Source organism: Mesoplodon bidens (assembly GCF_964165515.1).
Source record: "Mesoplodon bidens genome assembly, chromosome: 3".
Lineage (NCBI taxonomy): Eukaryota > Metazoa > Chordata > Mammalia > Artiodactyla > Ziphiidae > Mesoplodon > Mesoplodon bidens.
The window spans coordinates 36633040-36654297 of NC_138178.1; the positions used below are offsets into that span (position 1 = coordinate 36633040).

The 21258-nt window shown below is 38.8% G+C and overlaps 1 protein-coding gene across 4 annotated transcripts in view; it reads left to right on the forward strand.

Moving 5' to 3' along the window:
- Positions 1–21258, forward strand: part of SEC11A (SEC11 homolog A, signal peptidase complex subunit) — a 49052-nt gene that overhangs the window by 15664 nt on the left and 12130 nt on the right. For 3 of the 4 annotated variants that reach the window (XM_081227949.1, XM_081227950.1, XM_081227948.1), the window contains exons 2-3: positions 14433–14542; positions 19531–19680. In XM_081227949.1, the coding sequence (XP_081084075.1) occupies positions 14433–14542; positions 19531–19680 (260 nt within the window). The remainder of the gene's footprint in view (positions 1–14432; positions 14543–19530; positions 19681–21258) is intronic. The other variant, XM_081227951.1, reaches the window with a different exon arrangement.

Consider the following 21258-nt stretch of genomic DNA (forward strand, 5'->3'; position numbering starts at 1 on the left):
TGCTATACATTATGCTGTATGCTAAACTTGTTGTTTATCCATTCTTAATGTAATAGTTTGCATCTACCAACCCTAAACTCCCAATCCATCCCTCTCCCTCCCCCTCCCCACCTTGGCAACCACAAGTCTGTTCTCTATGTCTGTGAGTCTGTTTCTGTTTTGTACATAGGTTCATTTGTGCCATATTTTAGATTGCACATATAAGTGATATCATATGGTATTTGTCTTTCTCTTTCTGACTTACTTCATTTAGTATGATAATCTCTAGTTGCATCCTGATAGTTTTTTATTGCTATGACTTCAGTTTCACTAAACTTTTCTTCTGTGATGTCTAATCTGTATTCCATTCTGTGTGGTTTTCAGACAAGATTGGGTGCTTTCAGGGTGGTATGCTGTGTGGTTTTCATTTCAGACATATTCTTTTTCATCTCCAGAGGTTTGGGTTGGGTCTTGGATATATTTTCTATCATCTAAGTCTCTATTTAATGTGCTCAGTCTTTCCCCTACCTTTTATTTTTATTTTATTTGCCACACCACACAACTTGTGGGATCTTAGTTCCCTGACCAGGGATTGAACCTGGGCCACGACAGTGAAAGCGCTGAGTCCTAACCACTGGACTGCCAGGGCATTCCTGTTTCAAGGCTTTTTTAAAAGGCTTTGTTAGGCAAGTCCAGAGCAGCCTTCAGTCTAAGGTTGATTTTGCACCACAACTGAACAATAACTTTTGAGTATGCTATCCAAAGCCCATGTGTTATGAACATTTCCACTCTGGCTGGTGGAAACAAATTATCCCTGGCCCATATGAACTTTTAGAATGGTCCTATCTGCTCCTTTTAGTTGGTTCTTTTTCCGTCCTTGGTACTCCCCTGAAATGCATGTGCTGATCATTGCTGATCATCACTCAGCTGAAGACTTGAGGAGAGACCCTCTGTAGTTCTCATTTCTGTACTGCCCTACAATCTAAGTTGCCTTCACTTCCCCAAGCTCCCAGTTCTTTATCCTCAAGTCAAGGAGAATTCTAGGCTCTGGCTACATTTCTGTTTTGCCCTGTGGCCTGGAAACTATCCATTCTGTAAATTGGGGCAATTGTAGGGCTTACCTTGTTTCCCCTTTCATAGTCCTATGCTACCTGGACACAGTCACATGTCCAGTGTCTGAAAACCTTTGTTTCATATACTTTGTCCAGTGTTTTAGTTATTTCAGGCAGGGAGGTAAATTTGGTCCCTATTCCTCCAATTTGGCCTGAATAGCATATATTCGAGATTCATCTATGTTATGTGTTTCAGTAGTTGATGTTTTCTTTTCCTGAGTAGTTGTCCATTACTTGGAAATGTTGTAATTTATTTATTCACCTGTTGATGGACATTTGGGGTTTTGTCTTTTTTTTTTCCCAATTTGAGGCTGTTACGAATGAAACTGCTGTACATGCGTTGTGTTTTCATTTGTCACATTTTTAAAAGATTTAATGGATTTTTTAAAATGAAAATTATCTTATTGGTATTATGCCTGTTTAGACTATTCAGGAACTTTTGTTATTGTTATTAATCTTTTAAGATCCTCACTGAGACTATCAGTGACTTTATTGGACCATAATAACAGTGTCTATTCTGAATACACTTCAATTTTTCCAACACCATCAGTTTCACTTGTACCTGCTATCTGTGTATCTGCCTCTAATGCCCTAGCTTCTATTGCTGCTTCTTCTATGAGTTAGAAACCAGGGGAATTGTGGTTATGAATTAATGAGTCTCTTAGTTTGAGGTCGCAAGGTAAGTGGAATTTAAGACTTAGGCCAATGGCTATTTTGTAGCTCTAAGACACATTTTTGCTTCCATGGTCACTTCTGTCTTTGCTTGAGATGGCTAGAAGTCTGACTTCTATGTAAATATCCTATATGTTGAACTTCAAGTATCTCTTACAAGAACAGGAAATACAATGGTATATTTGATAACTAAAAGATAACTGCACGGTATATAATTTCCAGATTATGGCTTGTTAAATTATAATATTTAAACTTACTATCAGCTTTATTTTGCTGAATTTTCTGTTGTAGGTTTTTCTTAAATTCTTGTTATTTATTACTTACTGTGTATTTTAAGTTGTCATGTGGATTATTCTAGTCACGGAACTTTTGGGGGAAGTCTCCACACATTACTTCCTAAAAGTGCAAAAGAAAAATAGCACACACAAATCTCCCTATACCATAGCTACCGAAAGATATTACATAGAGGGCTTCCCTGGTGGCGCAGTGGTTGAGAGTCCGCCCGCCGATGCAGGGGACACCGGTTCGTGCCCCGGTCCGCGAAGATCCCACATGCCGCGGAGCGGCTGGGCCCGTGAGCCCTGGCCGCTGAGCCTGCGCGTCCGGAGCCTGTGTTCCGCAACGGGAGAGGCCACAACAGTGAGAGGCCCGCATACCGCAAAAAAAAAAGATATTACATAGAGCTTTGACTGGTTTTATTTTTATTTTTTTGCGGTATGCGGGCCTCTCACTGTTGTGGCCTCTCCCGTTGCGGAACACAGGCTCCGGACGCGCAGGCTCAGCGGCCAGGGCTCACGGGCCCAGCCGCTCCGCGGCATGTGGGATCTTCGCGGACCGGGGCACGAACCGGTGTCCCCTGCATCGGCGGGCGGACTCTCAACCACTGCGCCACCAGGGAAGCCCTTGACTGGTTTTAATAACATTCTTTTCTAGTTACACCTTGAACACTGAGGGATATAATGTTCCAGTCACTTCTTAGAAAAAATAATAGGGCTATTCAATTCTGTGGTTATTATTCTACATATGTCACAATGTCTTATTAATAGTTAGCTTGATGTGGCCAAATGGTATGAGAAGGTTAGGTAGCTGCCACCTTATTTCTGCCAATACCCAAAAAAGCACTTCTTTCTGTACATTGATTCTGTATATTCATTAGCATTCAGATACAGTGGTGAAGAAAGCAGGGGCTAGGGAGGCAATATATTTGTCTTTTAAAAAGGGGAGAAAAGAAATAGAAAAATAGGACATTTTCAGACTTGCTCAGGTAGAATATTTGTTTTAGCAAATAGTGTGCTTCTGTCTAGGTTTTGGCTCCCAGACTGACTTAGCAGTATGCAAACAGGCACCTTTTAAGGAACATTTGCAAGTTACATGTATTGAGAGACTTTTAACCTCTTTCTCTAATAAGAATGATGAGGATGATCTTGATGATTAGATGCATTTCACAACAATGATTCTGTAGCAAAAAGTAGTATTACATGTCTGAAGAAAAAGAGAAGGGTAATTATAGTGACCTCCTTGCAGGGACAGAGAAAATTACGATTTTTAAGTCTTTCATTTTTCTTTTAAAGAACAGTTATTTTAGGGACTTCCCTGGCAGCCCAGTCGTTAAGACTCTGCACTCCCAATGCAGGGGGCACGGGTCCCATCCCTGGTTTGGAACTAAGATCCCATACGCTGCATAGCACGGCCAAAAAAAAGAAGAACAGTTATTTTATTAGATATCACACACCTCTTCTGGCAATGCTACATCTGTGCCCTTCTGAAAATGGAAAGATTTTCCTCAACAAAACATATTTGAACTGGCTGACATGTAACTATTTTTAGTTTTATTTATTTCAGTGTGAATATTTTATGTTTTGCTGGAGAAATATTAATATGGTTGATTATGGGATATTGCCTGCTTGGGGTGTTATGTGCTATATGGTATGTTGCCTTTTCAAAATCTGGCCAATTCTGAATTACGAAGCATTTCTGACCCCCAAGGGTGTTAAATAAGGAATCATGAAACTATATTTTGTAGTTTTTATGGAATCCCACAGCCCTTCCTTCAGTGATTCTGGATCGGGGCCCATAATCTATTGTCCTAACCAGTACTACAGGTGGCTTTTTTAGCATGGGAGGTTTGGAAAATAGAGCCTTTAGCTGAATTTCTGACTGCTGATCCACAGGTTGACCATAATCTCTTCTTAGAAGCTAGTTTTCCTACTTTTAGCCTCTCCCACTTTACTTCCTCAAATCTGTTTTTGGAATTAAAAAAACCATTTTTTGTCTTTTAAAAACCTACCGTCTTGCCGGGCTTCCCTGGTGGTGCAGTGGTTGAGAGTCCGCCTGCCGATGCAGGGGATGCGGGTTCGTGTCCCGGTCCGGGAGGATCCCGCGTGCCGCGGAGCGGCTGGGCCTGAGAGCCATGGCCGCTGAGCCTGCGCCATGGTCGCTGAGCCTGCGCATTCAGAGCCTGTGTTCCGCAACGGGAGAGGCCACAACAGTGAGAGGCCCGCATACGGCAAAAAAAAAAAAAAAAAACAAAAACCTACCATCTTGAGGTGGAGTCAAGATGGCGGTGTGGGAAGACGTGGAGTTAGTATCTCCCTATAACTAGGGTGCCTGCCAGCTGCTGGTGGGGGACTCTGACGCCCAAGGAGACGGAAGGAACCCCAAAGTGAACTGGTAGGATGTAGGGGGACTGAGGGGGGAGGAGAAGTGGAGGCCAGACAGAATCAACACCCCTGAGGCTGGAGAGATCAGGAGAGGCAGGTGGAAGGGGCCCCCGGAAAGAACAGGAGAGGAGTGGAGGGTGGTTGCCCTGCCCACTCAGGCACAGGGAGCCTGCTAAGCTCCCAGGCGGGTCCCCTGCTTTCCAGAGCCCCCTCCAGGCCACGTGGGTCCTTGAGGGAATAGGAAGGAGGCCTGGGGAATCAGGAGAGGCAAGTGGGAGGGGCCCTCCGGGAGGAGCAAGATAGGAGCGGAGGGCGATTGCCCTACCCAATCAAGACCAGGGAGCCTGCTGGGCTCCCAGGTGAGGTCCCCTGCCCTCTGAGACCAGAGGTGGGGGCACGCCTGGACCCCTTCTGTTCCTTGAGCCTGAGCCCCACCCCCCACAGCCCCCAGGGCCTTTTCCAGCCCTGTGGGTCCTGAGCATTGGCCGACCCACCGCCCAAACCTCGCCCCTGCTTAGGCCCTGCCTTCCAGAGCCAAGGCCTCACCCTGCCTTTTTCTTTTTCCCCTCCTCTTTTTTACTATTGTGGTATTGATGTACCTTCTGGTTGTTGATTCATCTATACTTTTATTTTTATATTCTTCCTAACGTATCTATTAGTTTCCTAGTCTAATTTTATTTTTTACTTTGTTATTTTTCCGGTTTTTTTTTTGTTGTTCGTTTGTTTGTTTTCTATGCCTCAGGCGGCTTGCGGGATCTTGGTTCATGATCCCAGGGTCCGGCTAAAGCTCCTGCAGTGGGACTCTTGAGTCTGAACCACTGGACTAACAAGAGAACCTCAGACTCCAGGGAATATTCATCAGAGTGAGGTCTCATGGAGTTCCTCATCTCAGCACCAAGACCCAGCTCTACCCAATAGCCTACAAACCCCAGTGTTGGAAACCTCAGGCCAAACAACCAGTAAGACAGGAACACAAATAAAAATAAAAAAAAGAGAGAGAGATGGAAAAAAATACATCACAGATGAAGGAGCAAGGTAAAAACCTACAAGACCAAATAAATGAAGAGGAAATAAGCAATCCACCTGAAAAAAAATTCAGAGTAATGATAGTAAAGATGATCCAGAATCTTGGAAATAGAATGGAGTCATGGACTGAGAAAATACAAGAAATGTTTAACAAAGATTTAGACAAACTAAAGGACAAACAAACAGAGATGAACAACACAATAACTGAAATGAAGAATACACTAGAAGGAATCAATAACAATAACTGAGGCAGAAGAACGAATAAGTGAACTGGAAGACAAAGTGGTGGAAATAACTGCAGAGGAGCAGAATAAAGAAAAAAGAATGAAAAGAATTGAAGACAATCTCAGAGACCTTTGGGACAACACTAAACACACCAACATTCGAATTATAGGGGTCCCAGAAGAAGAAGAGAAAAAGAAAGGGTCTGAGAAAATATTTGAAGAGATTATCGTTGAAAACTTCCCTAACGTGGGAAAGGAAGTAGTCACCCAAGTCCAGGAAGCACAGAGAGTCCCATAGAGTATAAACCCTAGGAAAAACACACCAAGACACATATTAATCAAACTAACAAAAATTAAATTCAAAGAAAAAATATTAAAAGCAGCAAGGGAAAAGCAACGAATAACGTATAAGGGAAACCCCATAAGGTTAACAGCTGATTTTTCAGCGGAAACTCTGCAGGCCAGAAGGGAGTGGCAGGAGAAGGTAGACAGCAGAAGCAAGAACTACATTCCTGCAGCCTGTGGAACAAAAACCACATTCACAAAAAGATAGACAAGATGAAACGGCAGAGGGCTATGTATCAGATGAAGGAACAAGATAAAACCCCAGAAAAACAACTAAATGAAGTGGAGATAGGCAACCTTCCAGAAAAACAATTCAGAATAACGATACTGAAGATGATCCAGGACCTCGGAAAAAGAATGGAGGCAAAAATCGAGAAGATGCAAGAAATATATAACAAAGACCTAGAAGAATTAAAGAACAAACAAACAGAGACGAAAATACGATAACAAATGAAAAATACATTAGAAGGAATCAATAGCAGAATAACTGAGGCAGAAGAACGGATAAGTGACCTGGAGGACAGAATGGTGGAATTCACTGGTGCGGAACAGAACGAAGAAAAAAGACTGAAAAGAAATGAAGACAGCCTAAGAGACTTCTGGGACAACATTAAATACAACAACATTCGCATTATAGGGGTCCCAGAAGGAGAAGAGAGAGAGAAAGGACCTGTGAAAATATTTGAAGAGATTATAGTCGGAAACTTCCCTAACATGGGAAAGGAAATAGCCACCCAAGTCCAGGAAGCGCAGAGAGTCCCAGGCAGGATAAACCCAAGGAGAAACACGCCGAGACACATAGTAATCAAGTTGGCAAAAATTAAAGACAAAGAAAACTTATTGAAAGCAGCAAGGGAAAAATGACAAATAACACACAAGGGATCTCCCATAAGGTTAACAGCTGATTTCTCAGCAGAAACTCTACAAACCAGAAGGGAGTGGCATGACATATTTAAAGTGATGAAAGGGAAGAACCTACAACCAAGATTACTCTACCTGGCAAGGATCTCATTCAGATTATATGGAGAAAGCAAAAGCTTTACAGACAAACAAAAGCTAAGAGAATTCAGCACCACCAAATCAGCTCTACAACAAATGCTAAAGGAACTTCTCTAAGTAAGAAACACAAGAGAAGAAAAGGACCTACAAAAACAAACCCAAAACAATTAAGAAAATGGTAACAGGAACATACATATCAATAATTACCTCAAGCGTGAATGGATTAAATGCTCCAACCAAAAGACACAGGCTCGTTGAGTGGATACAAAAACAAGACCCACATATATACTGTCTACAAGAGACCCACTTCAGACCTAGGGACACATACAGACTGAAAGTGAGGGGATGGAAAAAGATATTCCGTGCAAATGGAAATCAAAAGAAAGCTGGAGTAACAATATCCATATCAGATAAAACAGACTTTAAAATAAAGAATGTTACAAGAGACAAGGAAGGATACTACATAATGATCAAGGGATCAATCCAAGAAGAAGATGTAACAGTTATAAATATATATGCACCCAACATAGGAGCACCTCAATACCTAAGGCAACTGCTAACAGCTATAAAAGAGGAAATTGACAGTGACACAGTAATAGTGGGGGACTTTAGCACCTCACTTACACCAATGGACAGATCATCCAAACAGAAAATTAATAAGGAAACACAAGCTTTAAATGACGTAATAGGCCAGATAGATTTAATTGATATTTATAGGACATTCCATCCAAAAACAGCAGATTACACTTTCTTCTCAAGTGCACATGGAACATTCTCCAGGATAGATCACATCTTGGGTCACAAATCAAGCCTCAGTAAATTTAAGAAAATTGAAATTATATCAAGCATTTTTTCTGGCCACAACGCTATGAGATTAGAAATCAATTACAGGGGGAAAAAACGTAAAAAACACAAACACATGGAGGCTAAACAATACGTTACTAAATAACCAAGAGATCACTGACAAAGAGGAAATTTAAAAATACTTAGAGACAAATGACAACGAAAACACGACAATCCAAAGCCTATGCGATGCAGCAAAAGCAGTTCTAAGAGGAAAGTTTATAGCAATACAATCCTACCTCAAGAAACAAACATCTCAAATAAACAATCTAACCTTATACCTAAAGGAAGTGGAGAAAGAAGAACAAACAAAACCCAAAGTTAGTAGAAGGAAAGAAGTAAAGATCAGAGCAGAAATAAATGAAATAGAAACAAAACAATAGCAAAGATCAATAAAACTAAAAGCTGATTCTTTGAGAAGATAAACATAATTGACAAACCATTAGCCAGACTCATCAAGAAAAAGAGGGAGAGGACTCAAATCAATAAAATTAGAAATTAAAAAGGAGACGTTACAAGAGACACCACAGCAATACAAAACATCCTAAGGGACTACTACAAGCAACTCTATACCAAAAAAATGGACAACCTGGAAGAAATGGACAAATTCTTAGAAAGGTGTAACCTTCCAAGACTGAACCAGGAAGAAATAGAAAATATGAACAGACCAATCACAAGTAATGAAATTGAAATTGTGATTAAAAATCTTCCAGCAAATAAAAGTCCAGGACCAGATGGCTTCACAGGTGAATTCTATCAAACATTTAGAGAAGAGCTAACACCCATCCTTCTTATACTGTTCCAAAAAATTGCAGTGGAAGGAACACTCCCAAACTCATTCTGTGAGGCCACCATCACCCTGATACCAAAACCAAAGATACTACAGAAACAGAAAATTACAGACCAATATCACTGATGAATATAGATGCAAAAATCCTCAACACAATACCAGCAAACAGAATCCAGCAACACATTAAAAGGATCATACATTGGGCTTCCCTGGTGGCGCAGTGGTTGAGAGTCCGCCTGCCGATGCAGGGGACACGGGTTCGTGCCCCGGTCTGGGAAGATCCCACATGCCGCAGAGCGGCTAGGCCCGTGAGCCATGGCTGCTGAGCCTGCGCGTCCGGAGCCTGTGCTCTGCAAGGGGAGAGGCCACAACAGTGAGAGGCCCGCCTACCGCAAAAAAAAAAAAAAAAAAAAAAAAGGATCATACACCACGATCAAATGGGATTTATCCCAGGGATGCAAGGATTCTTCAGTATATGCAAATCAATCAATGTGATACACCACGTTAACGAACTGAAGGATAAAAACCATATGATCATCTCTATAGATGCAGAAAAAGCTTTTGACAAAATTCAACACCCATTTATGATAAAAAGGTTCCAGAAAGTGGGCAAAGAGGGAACCTACCTCAACATAATAAAAGCCATATATGACAAACCCACAGCAAGCATCATACTCAATGGTGAAAAACTGAAAACATTTCCACTAAGATCAGGAACAATTCAAGGATGTCCACTCTCACCACTCTTATTCAACATAGTTTTGTAAGTCTTAGCCACAGCAATCAGAGAAGAAAAATAAATAAAAGGAATACAAACTGGAAAGAAGTAAAACTGTCTCTGTTTGCTGATGACATGATACTAGACATAGAAAATCCTAAAGATGCCACCAGAAAACTAGAGCTAATCTATGAATTTGGTAAGGTTACAGGATACAAAATTCATGCACAGAAATCTCTGGCATTCTTATACACGAACAACGAAAAATCAGAGAAATTAAGGACACACTCCCATTTACCATTGCAAGAAAAAGAATAAAATACCTAGGGAATAAACCTGCCTAAGGAAGCGAAAGACGTGTACTCAGAAAACTATAAGACACTGATGAAAGAAATCGAAGATGACATAAACAGATGGAGAAATAGACCATGTTCTTGGATTGGAAGAATCAGTATTGTGAGAATGACTATACTATCCAAGGCAAGCTACAGATTTAGTGCAGTCCCTATCAAACTACCAATGGAATTCTTCACAGAATTAGAACAAAAAATTTTACAATTCATATGGAAACACAAAAGACCCCAAATAGCCAAAGCATTCTTGAGAAAGAAAAATACAGTTGGAGGAATCAGGCTCCCCAACTTCAAACTATACCACAAAGCTACAGTAATCAAGGCAGTATGGTACTGGCACAAAAACAATATAGGTCAGTGGTACAAGATAGAATGCCCAGATAAACCTGTGCACATATGGGCACCTAATTTACGACAAAAGAGGCAAAAACATACAGTGGAGAAAAGATAGCCTCTTCAATAAGTGGTGCTGGGAAAACTGGACAGCTGCATTTAAAAGAATGAAATTAGAACACTCCCTAACACCATACACAAAAATAAACTCCAAATGGATTAAGGACTTAAATGTAAGACCAGGCACTATAAAACTCTTAGAGGAAAACATAGGAAAAACACTCTTTGACATAAACCACAGCAAGATCTTTTTTGACCCACCTCCCAGAGTAACGGAAATAAAAACAAAAATAAACAAATGGGACTTAATTAAACTTATAAGCTTTTGCACAGCAAAGGAAACCATAAACAAGACAAAAAAGACAACCCTCAGAATGGGAGAAAATACTTGCAAATGAAACAACAGATAAAGGATTAATCTCCAAAATATACAAACAGCTCATGGGACACAATATCGAAAAAACAATCCAGTTAAAGAATGGGCGGAAGACCTCAATAGACAGTTCACCAAGGAGGACATACAGATGACCAAGAGGCACATGAAAAGATGCTCAACATCACTAATTATTAGAGAAATGCAAATCAAAACTACAATGAGGTATCACCTCACGCTGGTCAGAATGGCCATTATCAAAAAATCTAGCAACAGTAAGTGATGGAAAGGGTATGGTGAAAAGGGAACCCTCTTGCACTGTTGGTGGGGATGTAAATTGATACAACCACTATGAAAAACAGTATGGAGTTTCCTTAAAAAACTAAAGTAGAACTACCATATGACCCAGCAATCCCACTATTGGGCATATACCCTGAGAAAACCATAATTCAGAAAAAGATATGCACCACAATGTTCATTGCAGCACTATTTACAATAGCCAGGACATGGAAGCAACATAAATGTCCATTGACAGATGAATGGATAAAGATGTTGCACATATATGCAGTGGAATATTACTCAGCCATAAAAAGTTATTGAGTCATTTGTAGTGAGGTGGATGGACCTAGAGTCTGTCATACAGAGTGAAGTAACTCAGAAAGAGAAAAAGAAATACCATATGCTAACAAATATATATGGAATTTTAAAAAAAGGTACTGATGAACCTAGTTGCAGGGCAGGAATAAAGAGGTAGACATAGAAAATGGACTGGAGGACATGGGGTGGGAGGGGGAAGCTGGAGCGAAGTGAGAGTAGCATCAACATATATACACTAACGAATGTAAAATAGTTGGCTGGTGGGAAGCAGCAGCATAGCCCAGGGAAATCGGCTTGGTGCTTTGCAGTGACCTAGAGGGGTGGGATAGGGAGGATGAGAGGGAGGCTCAAGAGGGAGGGGATATGGAGACGTGTATGCATATGGCTGATTTGCTTTGTTGTGCAACAGAAACTAACAGTATTGTGAAGCAGTTATACTCCAATAAAGATCTATTAAAAAACAAAAAAGCTACCGTCTTGAGATGGAATTTAGGAGACCTAAGTTTTAGTTGCTACTCTGCCTGCCAAGAGCTGTGCAGCCATGAGTGCATCACTTAGCTTCTCTGTGCCTCAGTTTTCTCACCATAAATGGGAGTGTCAAACTAGGTTTCAAAGCACACCTGTATAGTCATATTACTATATTACTCAAAGAACAGCAGGTATTTCTAAGTGTCCGTAAGAAAACGTCCGGGGCTTCCCTGGTGGCGCAGTGGTTGAGAGTCCGCCTGCCAATGCAGGGGACACGGGTTCGTGCCCTGGTCCGGGAAGATCCCACATGCCGCGGAGCGGCTGGGTCCGTGAGCCATGGCCGCTGAGCCTGCACGTCCGGAGCCTGTGCCCCACAACGGGAAAGGCCACAACAATGAGAGGCCCAAGTACCGTCAAAAAAAAAAAAAAAAAAAAGACGTCCGTATTTTCTTTCTTCCTTTGTGCATGATGTTATGTTGATAGAATATGTCATACTTCATTGGAAGTATGTTCTGGCCATTAACATGGACTTAAGAAAAAAAACCTAAACAACTTATTTTTGAATAGGTGATACTTGCATTTAGTAAGAACTTAAAAAACATGCACATATATATTGGAAAGAATTTTCCTTCCACCTTGAGTTTCAGTTCCTCTTTCCAAAGGCAGCCATTGTCCCCAGTTTCTTGTGTGTGCATCCAGAGATTAACTATACGATTATAATAATATGCAACCTGAAACCTTTTTTTTGAGTATGCAGAAAAAACGTGTTAATTGCAGGGGGGAAAGTAGAAAATGGTATGAGAGCTAAAATCCTCATCATAATAAATAGTTTATAGATGATGTTCCAAATTTATGAAAAGAGAAGCAATTAATTTTTAGAAGCATGAGGGTAAAATAGGTAAAAGAGATGAAAATGATTGCTGGGGGTGGCCTGCCATGGCCAGGATATGCAGGGTTTTTTAAAAAAATTATATATCTCTTGACTCTGTAATCTTTTGATAAAAATTAATTTAAAAAGGAGAAAAGAAGAAAATGTGGATAAACAAATGAAACAAAATTGCCTGGTATTGTAACCCCAGGTGTAACCAGTTTACTTTCTTTCACTTTTGTCTATACTTTAAAAAATAAGAAAAATTGACAGGTATCACCCCCGCCCCCAAGAGAAAAAAAAAGGTAAATACGTAAGGTGATGAATGTGTAAATTAACTTGGAATTCTTTCACAAGGTATATCAAATCATCACATTGTACTCTTTGAATATCTTAACAATTTTATTTGTCAGTTATACCTCAATAAAGCTAAAAAAAAAAGAAAGCTTGAAAGAATAGAACAGCAAACACCTGTAACCTATCACAGGTTTAACAGTTTTTAACATTTTTCCATATTTGCTTTGTATGTACTTATGTGTATGTGTGTGTGTGTGTATATATATATATAATTTTTTCTGAATCCTTTGAAACAAATTGCAGATATGACAGTTCACCCCTAACTACTACTACTAGCTAATTACTGCTAAGCATGCATCTCTTACGAGTGACAGTGTCCTACATACCACAGTACCATTATCATATGTAAGAAAATTAACACTAATTTCCTAGTATCATTTAAGTCATAATTTGAGTTTCCCCAATTGACCCCAAAATGTCTTTTATAGTTAGGGTTTTTTCTTATATGCATTTTGTTCTTTTGAACTAAGATCTAACCAGAGTTTATGCATTACATTTGGTTATTACGTCTCTTTAGTCCAGTCCCCCACCTTTATTTTCATGACATTGAATTTTTGAAGACTGTAACAGTTGTCTTGTAGAATGCGCATATGCTCATATGTGTGTGTGTGTGTGTGTGTGTGTGTGTAAATTTTTTTTTTTTTTTGCCGCACCACACGGCATGTGGGATCTTAGTCCCCGACCAGGGATCGAACCCATGACCTGTGCCCCCTGAAGTGGAAGTGTGGAGTCTTAATCACTGGACTGCCAGGGAAGTCCCAGCACATATATTTTTTAAAATAACGAAAGTGAACTTACATTGGACATAGTTTTGAAACTTCTATTTTTTCACTTTAAAGTATTTTATGGCTGTCTTTTTAAGTTCACATTTTCGGTCGTACATTCAAGGATCTTCATAACCTGAGCTTGATATGCTTTTTCAGATTTCTGTCACTGCTGTCCAGCACCATCTTTTCCTCTCCTGAACTATCTGCCATGGTATCCAGTCATCCTCTCTACTTTTATTCATTATCCAGCATTAGTCCAACACAATTAGCTCATATGTTTCCCTCACTTGAAATACCTTTCTAGTATTATATTTGCTTATTTAAGTCATAGAATTTTATAATTTGTTGAGCAGTGTAAATTTTGTAGGACATAAGGCTGGCCTTCAGAGTCCTAACTATGTGACTGACAAGCTGTATGACTTTGATAAGTCATTTCCTTTCTGAGACTAAGTTTCCTCAGCTGTAAAATGAGGGGTCAAGTTAAACGTCATTGAATAGCCCATAATTATCAAGGGATAAGTATTGTAGAAAAGTAAGTATTAGAGTTTAGAAGCAGAGGTGTGTTGCTGTTGGCTGGTATCTGTCATGTATGTGATTGAATTTAAGCGGAATGGTCGTGAAGCCCAAATGAAATAATTTATGTGAAAAGTTCTGAAAATAACGTTATATAAATGTAATGTGTTTTAGCAAACAAAACAGCAGGGTTCTTTGGGTGAGTGGGTGGGGATGTTCTGGGATGCTGATGGTGTAATTATTACAGTATTTTAAAGAGTTTCTTAGAACTTCAGGTGCCCTAATAGTACTACTTAAAACTTTGAAATTGATACTACTCAGTGCTTTCCTAGGTGAGGATAATTATGGATCTGATCTCTTCTCTTGTTCTTACAGCTCTATTATCAAGTCCTAAATTTTGGAATGATTGTCTCCTCGGCACTAATGATCTGGAAGGGGTTAATGGTCATAACTGGAAGTGAAAGTCCAATTGTAGTGGTGCTCAGGTAACAGTTTTTCTTTTCAAGGCATGGAATTGCATGGCATTACTTGGGAGAAAAATTGAAATGTTTAATAACTGATATATCATTCCTTTAGACACTACTCTTTCCCAGAAGAGGGCCTGGAAGAAAATTTGTTAGTCTTTCTCAGTTGTGAGAAATTCTAAACCTTGTTAGGCACTTTCCATTCAGATCCCAAAGGGCTCATGACTTTTCTATGAAATGTTTATGTGAGCTTTATTTTTGGCACATCTGTTAAGAAAGTGTTTCAGTATACTTTATTTTCCTGAAATCCTTCTATCTTCTTACATTCTTTACTTTGGTATATCAGGGCTGATACTTAGTTGTTAATTTACAAGATTATATATCATCTTTACAAATTAAGAATTTTTCTGCAGCATGTTTTCAGTGTCAGTATAGAAGCATCACTAATTATTTCCATGTTTCCTGCTGACCTTTAAATATCACTTCTAAATAGACTTCAGGAATTCTGAGTATATTAATGCCATCTCTTAAAGTGACAAATAGTACTGACTTTTTTTTCTCCACTGTCTTCCTTCCCTATCCTTGTACTCGTACTCTTAGGGATTTAAAAACCTAATTTAGCAACTCATTTTTGGAGAATTACCACTTGGTTATTTAATTGAGTCATTGTAGTTCTGTCTTATTTGGGGCTTAATTATGTAAGCTATCTCGTGTCTTTTCTGGAGATAATGGAGTATAAATATAAAATAAATTGAATCATTAACATTACCTAAAGTCTAGATAACAGTACATTATTCTTAACAAGATGAATCTGACTCTTTCATTGTCATACTAGGATATACTTCCAGCAACAAGTGGTTGGAAGCACTGGGTCTCCAGTATCTTATTCCTCCCTTACTCATACCCATACCCTCTGTCTGAATTTATTAGTAATCAAATGCAACTGTGATTTTAGAGATCCAATGAAATGTCTGGAGTTTATTACCTGGGAAAGCATTTAATGTACTATTCTAGGGGTATAGAGACTTGGGTCTCTACCTTTTTCATTGTCTAACTACAGCCTTGGGCAAGTCATTTATAGACTGAACCATAGTTTCCTCATCTATAAAATGAAGGCTAGACCTAGATGATGTCAGAAGACTTTTCCAGTTTTAAAATTATGTGGCCCTAAGTTCCCAGTCTTGAACTCAGTGGAGAGCTTCAATTTGTAAAGTGTTCAAACACTAACAGAAGGAGAAGCCACACTAATTGGCACTGGGGAAAAGCTGTAGAGAGAAGGCCCAGGGAGGCTTCTTTTGGAGATTCTTCTGGAATTATTTCAGATTGAGTTCTGTTCAGTGGAGATGTTTAAGTACAGTCTAATGACCTTTAAACTGGGAATGATGGAGTGAAGAGGGGATTAGACTAAGCACCTATGGAACATTTTGGTGGTCCTGAAAATATCAGTTGGGGCTTTTAAAAGGAGTGTTTGGATAAGTTATTTGGTAGCTAGGTTATTTGTATACTAAATTTTTCTGATTGTCGGTGTGGAATAAAGAAAAAAAAATGAAAAGAGACCAGGTCATATTAGAAGAGAATCTGGTCAAGACTGGCAGGAGTAGTCATTAGAGAAAGGTAATTATGTGATTTCATAAAACTTCAAGGAATATAATTTTTACCTGGAACCAAATGTGCCTCAGAGGACTCAGGCCATCTAAGAAGCTACTTTTAGGACTTTCGTGAAACCACTGGGGATAAAGACAAAAATACTTATTATTTATTTTATTAACTGAAGTTTCACGGAACATTGAAAACTGATTTTTTTCCCCCTTTGTGAAGCTGAAGTCAATTTAATTTATTTTTATTTTTATTTTTATTTATTTATGGCCAAGCCGCACAGCTTGTGGGATCTTAGTTCCCCCACCAGGGATCGAACCCCGGCCCCCTGCAGTTGAAGTGCAGAGTCCTAATTGGTGGACCACCAGGGAATTCCCCAGTTTAATTTATATATAAATTATTTATATATAACTTCTTATAAAATTGATCGTGATTGATGTATTAAATTTAAAAGTATAGTTTAATCAAATAACAGAAGTTTATCAGTAATTTATTTAATTTTTAAAAAGTTTCCCCTGGTTATTTCTTTAATGATCCTCTTACCACATGCTTTTAACTGTTTTTAATTGCCATCTGTATCTGAATTTTTAAATCTTTTTTTTTTCCTAATCCAACTTTATTCCCTGAATCCACACTCTTGTTTTCATCCTACACTAACATCTCTATCTGGATGTTGACCAGGCACTTGAAACTCCACCTAATAAAAGTAAAATTCATCTCCTTTTCCCAAAAACCTGTTCTTCTTCCTCCTATTTCTGTGACTATCACGGCCATCTGCTCAGTTGCCAATGTTAAAAACCTAGGAGTCATTCTTGATCCCCCCTTCTGTCATAGCCAATTGGCCATCGAATTTGTTATTATCCCTCTCTCTATTCTACCCTTTTTTAGCTGTCCTCCCTGCTGTTATTCTATTTCAAGCCCTCATTTCCTGCCTGGGCTGTTGTAACAACCTTTAAAAAAAATGCTTTTATAACCAGAAAAAAGTTAATATATTTTCATTATGTGAAATGTTGAAATCACAAGAAAAATCTAGATGAAACTAAGTCACCCATAGTTCTGGGATATAATCACTATTAACATTTTAGTCTCTTTTTTCATGTATATTATTTCTTACATAATTGAGTAATTCTATATGCGTATCCTTTTCTCAATCTTTTCCCCTTATTCTCCAGTGTCCATGTTTTTAATAACACTTTTAATAATTACCAAGTATTCACTTGTAAGTAATAGCCTGGACAACTGGTCTCCCAATTTACCTTCTCATCTTTTCCAGTTTACTCATCAATTCACTATTTGAATGTCTTCTATGTACTCTGTAGTTTCTGAAGTGATGTTTCTTAAATGCAAATATGATAATGATACTCCCTGCTAAAATTCTAGAGTATCTCAGAAGCAGTTAAGCACAGTGAGAGTGAACCTCCTTGGTTCAAATCTCACCTTTATCATTTTTTTAATTTACAACTGTAGGCCATTCTAAGCCTCGGTCTCCTTATCTATAAAGTTGGGATAATAATAGTACCTACATCATAGAGTTGTTCTGAAGATTGTTTTTTAAAAAAACTCTTAAAATTGGCACTCTGCATATAATAAGTGCTCGATAAAGATGAGTCATTCACCCGGAACAACTCAGCTTTTTTTTTTTTTTTGCGGTACGCGGGCCTCTCACCGTTGTAGCCTCTCCCGTTGTGGAGCACAGGCTCCAGACGCGCAGGCTCAACGGCCATGGCTCACGGGCCTAGCCGCTCCGCGGCATGTGGGATCCTCCCGGACCAGGGCTCGAACCCGTGTCCCCTGCACCGGCAGGTGGACTCCCAACCACTGCGCCACCAGGGAAGCCCACAACTCAGCTTTTATCTGTTTCATTTATATCATTTTCAAGCAAGGTTTTATTTGAACAAAGGATGTCACTGATTTAAAAAAAAGAGCCAAAATAAAAACTTGAAAATTTCATGTCTAGAATACCTTCTGTAATATTTTCACCAAACACATGTTCTATCTTTTGTCTGAACACCTTCTGAGAAAGGGAACTCATTGCCCCAAGAGGAACCTAAACAAAACTTTTAAGAATAAACATGTACTGAAAATCCATATTTCTAGTGGTTCCTGAATTTTGCTTGTATTAGAATCACTTGGGATCTTTACAGAATACTGATGCCTGCTGCTTCTCTCATCCACAGACATTCTGATTTAAGTGGTTTGAGATATGACCTGAGTATGGGGATTTTTAAGTTTCCCAGGTGATTCTTGTGTGCACCAAAGTTTGGGAACCACCACCATATTCCCTTATGTATGTAGAGGGACCAGAGTCTTCAAACAGAAGTGTTTGGGCTTTGTCATTTTTGCTGTATTGAATTTTATTCCTTGTCTTCTATTTTTTCTTATTAAATTTATTGTTAATGAAAACTGGAGCTCGAGTTTCTGAAAACAATACTGATGGGCTACTTCTTTATGGAAAGAAAAGTTTCATTAATTAGTGCAAATATCTTAGGACCTTTGAAGAACTTGGTATAAGGTAGAACTGGTGAAAGGTAAGAAGACACTAGAAGTTTGTCATCAGTAATTACCATGGAATTGAATTCTTTGCTTGTTTCTGAAATTCTTAGGCAAAAATCTCTGCTCTTGTTCTTGGTTTTGTTTCTTTTTTTTTTTTTTTTTTTTTTTTGCGGTACGCGGGCCTCTCACTGCTGTGGCCTCTCCCGTTGCGGAGCACAGGCTCCGGACGCGCAGGCTCAGTGGCCATGGCTCACGGGCCCAGCCGCTCCGCGGCATGTGGGATCTTCCCGGACCGGGGCACGAACCCGTGTCCCCTGCATCGGCAGGCAGACTCTCAACCACTGCGCCACCAGGGAATCCCGGTTTTGTTTCTTGTTTCTCTTTTTTAAATAGATAAATTGATACCACAAGCATTATTTCTGTCGCTGACTGTTCTTTGACTTGATGAGCTGTTTTTCCTTCTTGTTGGGTTGAAACCATAAGGTCATCTTGGTCTGTATCTTTATAAATGTCAGGAAAAGATGATCCAGTTCTCATCTGAATATCTTTAGCATTTTCAGATGAAGTGAGAATAAGGACAGTGATTATAAAGTTCACTCTTTTATATTCTGTTTGTCACTTGAAATTTTAAAAGGTTAAAGAATTAGTAACATTGCCCTTTTCAAAATTTAAGCTCCTTTCCATAGTAATGGTTGAAATGGAACTAGTTAATGAAAGCTATTAACTAAAGGAAACCTTTAGTATAACTAGTCTGAGGAAACCATATTTGGAAGACAATACACATTTTATGTTGATATATTTGTTAAGATATTAAGTATATTCCAAAGGTGATACTTCTAATTGTTTGTTGCATATCTAACTTTGAAAGTAAATTTAATCTCAGGCTTTCTTTTGCTATTATATTCTTCTTTCCCTCCCAGTGGCAGCATGGAACCTGCATTTCATAGAGGAGATCTTCTCTTTCTAACAAATCGAGTTGAAGATCCCATACGAGTGGGAGAAATTGTTGTTTTTAGGATAGAAGGAAGAGAGATTCCTATAGTTCACCGAGTCTTGAAGATTCATGAAAAGTATGTGCAAACTATATCTTCTCTATTTTAAAACATTTTTATGTTTTAGTGTTTGCAGCATTTAATTTTGATAGCCTAAAGATTAAGAAAGGGTGGGGAACTCCTAGGTCCTTCTTCCAGTCCATTTTTATGAATGTCTGAAGGCTTGGTGAACATTTGTAAGACTAAATACTTATTTAGTAATTCATTTTTCCCTGAAGGCTTTTCTGGAGGGTTTTCTTGGTTCCCTTCCACTTCCCAACCAGATCAGTAACCCTGTCTGTATATAGCCCCAGAAAAAACATGACACAAAGGTTGATCCCAAATAGAATCTTCTGATATAATGGATGAGGTAGCCCTAACCTTTCAAAAACAAACCTTTAAGGCAATCTCACAGATATTTTAAATAAGAATAAATTTGTCAACTTTTTCAAATTCCAAAGAAAATTTCTGAAATCTAGGTCATTCTTGTAAATATAGACTCTTGCGTTTTAGAATTGAAAAAGATATATGTAAAACCTTGAGAATCCCCTGGTGTGGAAGAGGGACATAACAATGAGCAAAAAATGTCACCTCCCTGGGTCTCAGTTTCCCTGTCTGTAGTAGAAAGAGGTTCAGGAAGATGAACTATAAGATCTCTGGGTTCAGTATTTTAAGATAACTTCAAATGGAGTATAATCTGTAAAAATTTTGGATCCCTGTGTTGTACACCTGAAAACTAATATAATATTGTAAATCAACTATACCTCAATAAAAAATAATAATAAAATAAAGTATGCAGGAACAAAAAAAGATCTCTGGGCTCTAAGCCTATGCTTCCCTGTGCAGCTGCATATTCCTCACCCCCTCCATTCCAAGTCTGTAATATTTCTCGTTAAGGAAAACTTGCAGAAGGAGGGAAAGAAAGAAATGAAAAAGGGAGTGTCCTGGAGGACATACAGAGGGAAGTAAAACAGTGGGAGTGATGTAGGTTCTTGAGTATGAGGAAGCCCTAAATAGATACTACCTCATGCTTACCACCCTCTCAAGTAGTTTACATTCTCCACTTCCAGAAGAGGGAACTGTCAACTGTTGGTTTTTGAAAAATCCCTGTAAACATTCTAGCTTAGAAGAGTTCTTTCTTCACTGATAAAATAAAGATCTTACTGCTGTTTTTTTTCCATACTTCAGTATATTGGAAGATTATAATTTTTATATTGCATTCTATTAGTGACTAGGAAGGAATAACTTAGTTTTTTTTAATTTTACTTATATTTATTGTGAAGGTTTATTCAGTACAGGTAGTGTTCTCCACATTCTCAAAGTATATTTGTGTTGTTTGTTCTCAGCACTGCCTGTTGTGAACAAATCAAAACAACTTTCCCCTGAATTTATCAGAAAAAAATCATGCCCTGCTTTGGGTAGAGCAGAAGTTGTCCATTTTTATGTGTGATCCTTTGAAATTGAGTTATTTATTTTAGAATAGGTTTATATATATACGTATGTATGTTTGTTTATTTATCTATATTTATTTTGGGTCTTCGTTGCTGCGCACGGGCTTTCTGTAGTTGTAGCGAGTGGGAGCTACTCTTCGTTGTGGTGCACGTGCTTCTCATTGCG